Genomic DNA, 10,940 nt, shown 5'->3' with positions numbered 1-10,940 from the left:
AATAAATAAATGCAGCCTTGATGAGCATAAGAGACTTCTTTAAAAACATCGTACTGATTCCAAACTTTGAATGTTACTGTAGATTCAAAACGAGCCAGGTGAAGTCTAAACATGCTAAACAAATATAATGTGGGGGTCCTCACAAGGATGTAAGTTAGTGTTTGTGTACATGCTGGTTTTCACCTTAAGCAGCTTCTCGATGCGTGTGAGGAGGGAGGGGATGAGCTGGGACTGTAAGTTGCCCAGTTCTGTGCACCAGGCAGCGAAGGCAGGAATGAACACTTGGTGGGTGGCACTGACCACCCTCTCCGATGGGTCACCCAGAGACAACAGCATCAGCTCAAAGCCCTGTTACACAGCCATATACAACATAAAACACACATACATAAGAAAACACTAGCAAAGTAAGTGTAAAAACACTGGAAACATGCACACACCTGGGAGTATTTGTCTGGGTCGTCGATGTAGGCCATTATAATGCCTAAACTTTTCACCACGGCCTCTCGAACCATATCGGCTTTATCTTCTGCCAACATTTGCTGGAGCATGGACAGAACCAGAGAGCTTCGGATCTCCTTCTGCAGACAGACATACAATGCACATACTTGTATTCCCATGCCAGCTCTGAATTCCCTGCACAACATCTTTTTTTGTATTCTGCTGTGTTTGGTCAAATGATTAAGATTTCATACTCATGAGGAAGTGAGTAAACAAGCAGACACTCCATTATAGAATGGGGCATGCAAAGGCAAACAGGCACAACACCAACTGTAAACTCCAGTTACTCTTCAGTGTCACATGATCTTTAAGAGATCATTCTAATATGCTGACTTGGTGCTCAAAAAATATTTCTAATTATTATCAATGTAGAAAACATTTAATATTTTCGTGGAAGCAGTGACACCTTTTTTTTAAGAATAGAATAGAATGTTCAAAAGAACAGCTTTTATTTGAAATAGAAACAATTTGTAAGAATGTAAAAGTCTTTACTGTCATATTATGTTGTTATTATTAACAAATATCCAATTCATCAAGATTCATATATAATAGATAAAAGATTCTAAATATTCAATTATAAAATGTTCAATGATTCAATTCTAAATGGATTAAAAGATTTCATTCTAAATTCAAAGGAAAATAAAAATTCACAACATTCCAACATTCCGTCATATATAATAGATTTGAAAATTAAAAAATTATAAAATGTTCAAATGATTTTATTCTAAATGGATTTTAAAGTTTTATTCAAAATATGAAAACAATTAAAAGATTCCATCTAAAAGATTAAAATAGAAAAGATTTGATCGTTTGAGTCTAAAAATACATTTTAAAAGATTCTAAAGATTCTAAAACAAAAAGGATTCAAAAATTCTAGTCAAAAGATTCAGTTCTAAATTGTTTGTAGAGCTGTTTTAATAGATGAACTGCCTGCTAAGCATTTAGAATGGGGGAAGAAAAAGTATTTATTTCTTTAAAAAAAATGTAAAAAATAATTACAATAGTAAATTAAATACTTAATAACCCCAAAACCATAATGTCAAAGACTGGAAAATATTATTCTACATAAATATGCAACTCGGAGAAGATTGAAAGACTTCATTCTCAAGATGCAAAAATAACACTTAAAGGAGTAGTTCACTTTCAGAACAACAATTTACAGATAATTTACTCACCCCCTTGTCATCCAAGATGTTTGTCTTTTTTTCTTCAGTCGTCAAGACATGTTTTTTGAGATAAACATTTCTGGAAATTTCTCCATATAATAGACTTAAATGGTGCCCTGATTTTTGAATCTTCAAAATGCTGTTTAAATGCAGCTTCAAATGGCTGTAAACGATCCCAACTGACGAAGAAGGGTCTTGTCTACCGAAACGTTCGGTCATTTTCTTAGAAAAATATATTTTTTATACCTTTTAAGCACTGAAACTCATCCAGCACAAGGGCTTGTAGTGCGCATTCGCGACTCTACGTACTCAAGTCGAAAGGTCACGCGTGACGTAAGCAAAACTACAGACTCAGCTTTTACAAAGCGAACTTGAGAAGAGAGAAGTGCAACGCAATCAAACACTCTTTAGCAACAAGGTACAACATAAAATACAACGATGTCGGACGATTTTGAAGCTGGAGGAGCACATGAGATGGAGTTTTTCACCGTTCCCTACCTTTTTGAGCCGGAATACACAGACGATGAACTCTGTCAGAGAAAGAATACTACAGTGGTGGCGGCGGCGGTGACACAAGCCTCGGGCAGACCGCGTTCAAACGAGACGAGGTGGTGCAAGTGTGGAAAATGTCAGCCATTTCCAACAGAGCAGGAATCTCAGTGCTGTCACGACTGGACCACATCTGTTCCACTGTTACAAAAATTCGGCGAGTCAGGTGATGGGACTGCTTCAAGCATTCGCTGCGTTACAGAGCACAGTGGACGTAGTACGTAGAGTCGCGAACGCGCACTACATGCCCTAGTGCTGGACGAGTTTCAGTGCTTAAAAGGTATGTAAAAATATATTTTTCTAAGAAAATGACCGAACGTTTCGGTAGACAAGACTCAAAAAAACATAATTTCTTGACGACTGAAGAAAAAAAGACATAAATATCTTGGATGACAAGGGGGTGAGTAAATTATCTGTAAATTGTTGTTCTGAAAGTGAACTACTCCTTTAAAAATGAGGTGCGAAATAATTAAAAATAAAGAGGATTCCATTCTAAATATTAAATCCTGAAGAAAATGATTTAAAAGATTCCATTTGAAAGAGTCAAATATAAAAGATCTGATCATTTGAGTCTACAAATGAATTAAAAAAAGAAGAAAAAAAATGAAACTAAAGAATTAATGCAAAAAGTGTTGAAAATTCTAGTCTAAAGATCTAAACTGTGTCTAAGGCAGTTTTATTCTTAATAGTCATATATAATAGATTTGAAAATTAGGTTCTTAATATTCAATTACAAAATGTTCAAACGATTTTTTCTAAATGGATTTTACGGTTTCATTCAAAATATAAAAAAATTCTAAAGATTCCATCTAAATGAGTCCAATATAAAATATTTGATCATTTGAGTCTGAAAATACATGTAAAAAGATTCAAAAGATTCTAATGCAAAAAGGATTCAAAAATTCTAGTCAAAAGATTCAGTTCTAAATTGTTTGTAGAGCGTTTTAATATATGAACGGCCTGCTAAGCATTTTGAATAATTAAAAAAATAAAAATAAAATTACAAAAGTAATATTTCTTTAAAAAATAAGTAAAAAATAACAATAATAAATTAAATACTAAATAACCCAAAAACCATAATGCCAAAGACTGGAAAATATTATTCTACATAAATATGCAACTCGGAGAAGATTGAAAGACTTCATTCTCAAAATTAAAAAAATAACACTTAAAAATTAGATTGGAAATAATTAAAAATAAAGCGTATTCCATTCTAAATATTAAATCCTGAAGAAAATGATTTAAAAGATTCCATTTAAAAGAGTCAAATATAAAAGATCTGATCACTTAAGTCTACAAATGAATTAAAAAAAAAAAGATTAAAAAAATTTAACTAAATATTTAATGCAAAAAGGAGTCAAAGATTCAAGTCTAAAGATCTAAACTGTTTCTAAGGCAGTTTTATTCTTAAGAGTCATATATAATAGATTTGAAAATTAGGTTCTAAATATTCAATTACAAAATGTTCAAACGATTTTTTCTAAATGGATTTTAAGGTTTCATTCAAAATATAAAAAAATTCTAAAGATTCCATCTAAAAGAGTCCAATATAAAAGATTTGATCATCTGAGTCTAAAAATACATTTTAAAAGATTCAAAAGATTCAAAAATTCTAGTCAAAAGATTCAGTTCTAAATTGTTTGTAGAGCGTTTTAATATATAAACGGCCTGCTAAGCATTTTGAATCGGAGAAAAAAAATAACAACCTCAAATTCCATTCTAAATATTAAATCCTTAAAAAAAAAAAGTATTTAAAAGATTCCATTTGAAAGAGTTAAATATAAAAGTGCAATAAGGATTCAAAGATTCTAGTCTAAAGATCCAGTTCTAAACTGTTTCTAAGGCAGTTTTATTCTTAGGAGTCATATACAATAGGCTTGAAAATTAGATTCCAAATATTTTATTATAAAATGTTGAAATTATTTTATTCTAAATGGATTTTAAGGTTTCATTCAAAATATGAAAAGATTCAAAAGATTCCATCTAAAAGATTTGATCATTAGTCTAAAAACACATTTTAAAATATTCAAAAGATTCTAATGCAAAAAGGATTCAAAATTCTAATCAAAAGATTGTTAGTAGAGCTGTTTTAATCGAAGAACTGCCTGCTAAGCATTTAGAATGAAAAAAAATTACAAAAGTATTCATTTCAAATGTCAAAGACCGGAAATATTATTCTACATAAATATGCAACTCAGAGAAGATTGAAAGACTTCATTCTCAAGATGCAAAAATAACACTTAAAATTTAGTTTCAAAATAATTAATTACAAAACGCTTTAAGGGTTACATTCTAAATATTAATTTAAAAGATTCCATTTGAAAGAGTCAAATATAAAAGATCTGATCATTTGAGTCTACAAATGAATTAAAAAAGAGATTCAAAAGAACTGTAATAATTAAATGCAAAAAGGATTCAAAAATTCTAAAGATTCAGTTCTAAAATGACTCTTAAGGCTGTTTCATAGCACTAGATGAACATCCTGCAGAGATTTCCGACCATAACTCTATGATGCAAAGCCACTGTAAACAAACAGCATTCCTCCATAGCAACACACACACAAGATCAAAGTGGACGCAAATGCAAACAGAGTTTGCGCTATGCTGGCATTCGTCGGTTTGATTATTTGATAATTATTATTTGATTATTTCAACATGCTCCTGCCCGACTACCACTCACCGCAGTTTGGCTAGAGTGATCTTGGACGTCTAGTGTTTTAGCCATCACTAACTGTGACGTTGTTGAAAGGTGAACATGATTAATGTGTCCCAGTAAGACTGCTTTTATATTTGGAGAAATGGAGTCTCTTACGGGTAAATAAGGGGCCAGGGCTCCACATGCTTCCGCCACCAGAAGTCTTCTCTCTGGATACTTGTGGTTGATCTGAGCGAGAGAAACACACATGCGACACAGACATACACAGACAGCGCAAGACACAACATGGCAGCGTCAGTTCCAGCTCTGACCGCAGGACTGCATACCCCCCCGTACCCTCTGTTAACCACATTAGCTCATATTTTTCAATGTTAAATGCTCAAATTGTTTAGGTTATTTCCTCAGCGGAAATAGGTTTCCATGTGGGAAGTTGCGAATGTTCTGTACTTTTGAGAGTTTACTTTAAACTAACGGTAATGGACTGGACTGAGTATGATTTACAGCAGCTTCAAAATGTTTTTGGACAATTTAAATCACACTTTGTGTCTGGGTGTCATTGTATAAATCATAAATATATAATTAGGGCTCCACAATGCGGAAAATGCGGATGGAATCACGGAATCCGGTCATAGAAATGGAATTTACTGTATAACCTGGAATGTCATGGAATTTGTCAAATTTGGACGAATAAATCACAAGTAGGTCACAATTAAAACACGATATGGACTGGTGTCTGTGAATATTAAGCTGCAAAAAACATTTTAAAGTTTCCTTTGAGAAATATTATGGTCGTACTATTTACAAACAGAAACTCAAAGATCTTCACAGTAGCCTGTCAAAATAAAAGTTTGGTTTAACTTGAAGAAATTGTGACAGAAATATTCGTCATGATAGTACTACTACTAATAAAATTATTTAAACGTTTTTTATGGAATGTTTACCAGAAAAATTATTTACCTGAATTTATTTATCTGAAAAATGTAAATACACGGTATTACTCAAAATATAAATAAATAAATACATACATACATTAATGGAAATTATGTAAGATGCTCAATTATGTAAGATTTATGAGTTCAATTAATTAAGCAAACTTTTTAGTTATTTTTTAATAGTCAAAAATATTAAAAGATAATCAAATAAAATGTACTTGGGGAAAAATAAAACATATTTTATTGTTGTTAAGCTGCACTGCATTTTTATTCATTAAAAATACATTTCCAAACAGGTTTAAAAATATAATATTACAGAAATATTTTTGCATTTTTAATTTACTTGACTCTTTTTAAATTGCATGGCATTTTTATTAGGTACAAATACATTTCCAAACATGTTTACAAATTAATGAATAAAATAAATTAAGAAGTTTTTTTTTTTTTTTTAGAAAAATCAATTAATTAGAAATGCTTTGATTACTACAATTTAATTCAAATATTAAAATACAATGCTATTCAATAAATAGAAATGGAAAATACAGAAATACAGAAAAACTGATTTCATAGGGTCTTAAAAATTACATTTTTGTTCAACTTTTAATAAAATTGCTGTTAAATTATGTACGTTTCATGATTTCAATTTATTGGGCACAAAAAAGGGAAAAATAAAATGGATTTTAGGAAAAAAATATATATAAAACAGATTTTAGAAATAGAAATTTATTTACATTTTTAATTTTATTTAATTTAAGTTGCCTGACATTTTTATTAAGTAAAAATACATTTCTAAATATGTTTAAAAATATAAAATATTTAAAAAAAAATTTGCATGGCATTTTTATTATGTACAAATACAATTTTATAAATAAAGATCCATTTAAGATAAATTAAATAAGTTTTTTTTAATAAAATCATTTAGTTAGAAATGCCATTATTACAATTTAATAAAAATATTAAAATAGAATCCAGAAAATTAATGGAAAATACAGAATTTAGTAAATAATAAAACAGAATTTAAGGAAAAACATAAAACTGATTTCATAGAGCCTTTTTGTTAAACTTTTAATAACTTGCTGTTAAATTGTGTAAGTTTCATGATTTTTAATTAATTAGGCATGCGTTTTGGTTAATACTAGGGATGCACCGGTTGACCGGCCATAAATCGAAATAAATCGGTTTTCGTTTTTATCCCGGCCGGTTTTTTTTCCGGAAGTGTGTGCGCGGGCCGCGGCATTCGATTCATTCAGAAACATGTCACTTGTGTGGCGGTTTTTCGAAATCTGTGAGCAGGACGTGAAGATTGCAATCTGCAATGTCTGCAAAGGACAGCCGCTTTTCTGTGCTCGCTGAAGTTGCGCAAGCGTAACTGTCCTCGCCCTGCACATGCGCAGACAGCGAACGTTTGTTCAGCTCAGCTTCTCACGTGACAGATGAAAAAAGAAACAGACTCACTTGTGACAAAGCTGAGATGCTTATTTTTGTAAAAAGCAGTACTTTACTTTTGAAAAGCCAAAAATAAAAGTCTGTTCTGTTAAGAATGATTATTATTATTTTACATTAAAATGCCTGTTGGCTTGCTGTTTTACTTTACTAAAAGCATGTTTTACTTATTAAACTGTATTTACTTTCATATTTTTTATTTATTATTTAATTTCAGATGTCAGATGCTATTGATTCAATAGCCAAAGCCAGATTGGCCTGTTAAATACTAAATAAACATGTTGTTTATGTTGTTTACTTGCATAACTTCTTGTTTTTGAAAAAATCGGAAATCGGTATCGGAATCGGCCAGCTTGCTTGTAAAAAATCGGTATCGGAATCGGCCATGAAAAATCATGATCGGTGCATCCCTAGTTAATACATATTTTTTTTTTTAATTTAACCATTAAAACAAAGTCTAAAAAAATTCAAATGGGAAAAAAAAAGAAATTTTGAAAAAAATAAAATGGATTTCATAAGGCCTTACATAATGGTGAAAACCTTTCTAAAGTACATCACTTTGTAAGTACATCTTTTAAAATACTTTTTTTTTTATTTAAACTGAAATTAAATTAAAAATCTACAATGGTTGAAATAAAAATTTGAATAATAAAATAATAAATAAATAAATATTCAATACTATGCATTTTTTCAGCATTTATCTAATAACAAAGTCTTAAAACACTAAAATTTCTAAAAAAAAAAAAAAAAAAAAGATATTATTTTCACCTAAGTATTAAAATCTAAACATTTTAAATATTTGAAAATTCTGTAATTCATTATGTTTACCACATCCACAGAAATCTACTTACAAAAGTCTTTAGTTTCATTTCCAAAGATTCAAATATAAAGTTATTTATTTATTATATATTTAATTAAAAAAAAAAAGATCAACATTACATGTTAAAGAGTTCAAAGATTCCATAGCGAAAAAGATGAAAAAAGTTCCGTTATATAGATTCCACTGTAAAAAGGTTCAAATATTCCATTATAAATATATTTAAATATTCCATTCTAAAAATATTTAAACACCCATTCTAAAAAGATTTTTAAAAAAATTCTAAAAAATTTGAAAAAGTGTAACTTAAATATCCAAACACATTTGAGACCACTTTATGCACCATATTCTACACTTCCATGTGACTTTTTCCTGGTCCATTTATAATGTAGGTAAATGTTTTTTTGACACTGATAATAGTTATAAACATAGTTTTCCATGACATTTTCACACTTCCTCTAACCCTAATAAACAGTAGCTTATTTTGCCACTGCATCTTCTATATGCAAATCAGCTGTGCTGTAATTGGCTAACCTTTTCACTTATGAAAACTATTACAGATGTATTGATAAGAGAGATCACAGGATGTACATGATGTAACAAAACTGTTGTCTATACATTTTCCAAAATGTTATGTGAATATGTGTACAGAACTAACCTGTTCCCAGCACTGTGGCAGGAGTTCGGCTTCCACCCGAGTGGGACCCACATGTCGGGCGAATGCCACACACCCGGTCAGAATCATCTGCCTGGAGAGAAAGATTACAGCAGAGCGTTATAAAACTCCCAAAACTGATTTTTTAGGTTAGTTTACACATGCGCAGATGCCCAAATGCGCACACACCTCTGCTCATCATCAGGTCTCTTGATAAGATTAAAGAGGATGTGCAGTAGCTGGTCTCTTTCTTTGGGCTCGGGATGCAGGCAGGCCGTACACAGAATGAGAGGGATCAACTCCTGTGGACACACACATGAACGAGGGTCACATAATACGCTCTGTACATGGAAATAAACACACACATGCATCCGCTGAACCACATCCCAAAGGGCTCGGACAGGGAACTTCTGCAAGCAGGTATTTGAGGATATGGGAAAAGCTTATCTATTGAAGAAACACCTTCACCACAAAGGAGAGAGTCTACAAGCCACTAAATCACTGCACCAACTAGGGCTGGGCGATATATTGGATATCACAGGCTGTTTGGAAATATATTGTTGCTTATATAATGTTTAGAAACACTGTATACTGAAATCATTTTGATTTGGTTATTAAGTTTCCTAAATACAGTCTATTTTTACAATCTCACAATTTTCGGGTTTGGGAACACTTACAGATTTAAACTTTAAAAATAATGTAAGAGTTGGTATTTATTTTATATTGTATTATTTTTGAAAAAGTTGCATGGCATTTTATTAAGTAAAAACACATTTCCAAACATGTTTACGAATATAACATATTATAAAAATATATTTGCGTTTTTTTTTTTTTTTTGCATGGCATTTTTTTTTAAGTAAAAACATATTTTCAAACGTGTTTACAAATATAACATAATATTATATAAATATATTTGTGTTTTTTAAGTTGCACGGCATTTTTATTAAGTAAAAATACATTTACAAACATTTACAAATATAACATAATATTATAGAAACCTATTTGCATTTTTATTTTTTTTTAAGTTTCATATTAATTTTATTAAGTAAAAGAACATTTTTAAACTTAGATATATTTGTTTTTATTTTATTATTTTTTAAAGTTACATGCCATTTAAAAAAAAAAAAGTAAAAACACTTTGCAAAACAAGCTAAACATATAACAATATTATAGAAATATATTTGCGTTTTTATTTTAGTTAGATTTTTTAAGATTGCATGTCATTTTTATTAAGTAAATTTACATTTCCAAACATGTTTACAAACATAACATAGAAATATATTTGCATTGTTTTATTATTTTTTCTAAAGTTGCATGGCATTTTATTAAGTAAAAATTCATTTCTAAACAAGTTAAACATGTAATATTATAGAAACATATTTGCGTTTTTATTTTATTTGATTTTTTTTTCTAAGTAAAGGTAGATTTTTAAACTTGTTTACAAATATAACAATATTATAGAAATATATTTGTTTTAATTTGATTTTTTTTAATTACATGGCATTTTTTTGTAAAAAATACATTTCCAAACATGTTTACAAATAACATAAAATTAAAGAAATATATTTGCATTTTTTTGTAAGTTACATGGCATTTTTATTAAGTAAAAATACATTTTAAAACAAGTTACAAATACAAAAATATTATAAAAAATATATTTGCATTTTTATTTGATTTGATTTTTTTTTTTAAGTTGCATGGCATTTTTATTATGTAAAATACATTTCTAAACATGTTTACAAATAACAAAAATATACAGAAATACTGTATAATATATAATATAATATATACATTTTTATTGTATGTAAGTTTTTTAAAGTTGCATGTCATTTTTATTAAGTAAAAGTACATTTTCAAACATTTTTACTTATATAAAACATTATATAAAAATTCAAAATACATTATATACAATAAATAATATTATATTATATTATATAAAAATATATATAATATTATATAAAATACATTTGCATCTTTATTTCTTAAGTTGCATGCTATTTTTATTGTGTAATTTCCAAGCATGTTTACAAATATAACAATATTAGAGAAATATATTTATGTTTTTATTTGATGTGATTTAAGTTGCATGGCATTTTTATTAAATAAAAATAGATTTCCAAACATGTTTACAAATATATTATAATAAAAATATATTTGCATTTTTTTTTATAAGTTGCATGGAATTATTATTAAGTAAAAATATATTACCAAACAAATTTTACAAA

The 10,940-nt window shown here is 29.1% G+C and overlaps 1 protein-coding gene across 1 annotated transcript; it reads right to left on the bottom strand.

Moving 5' to 3' along the window:
• Nucleotides 1-183: 183 nt before the first annotated feature.
• LOC141317218 (RAB11-binding protein RELCH homolog) lies at nt 184-9,530 on the bottom strand (the record flags this gene model as incomplete). The annotated part of the gene is made up of 6 exons (XM_073832990.1): nt 8,905-9,530; nt 8,719-8,809; nt 5,025-5,096; nt 4,893-4,943; nt 438-578; nt 184-348 (listed from the first exon to the last, which is right to left on the bottom strand). Coding segments are annotated over exons 1-6 (702 nt in total), but the record flags the coding sequence as incomplete, so codon positions are not given.
• Nucleotides 9,531-10,940: the final 1,410 nt, after the last annotated feature.

The sequence above is a fragment of the Garra rufa genome, unplaced genomic scaffold, assembly GCF_049309525.1.
Source record: "Garra rufa unplaced genomic scaffold, GarRuf1.0 hap1_unplaced_498, whole genome shotgun sequence".
Taxonomy (NCBI): Eukaryota; Metazoa; Chordata; class Actinopteri; order Cypriniformes; family Cyprinidae; genus Garra; species Garra rufa.
Note: the sequence above shows the minus strand (reverse complement) of the source record. Positions and strands in the feature narration are given on the sequence as shown.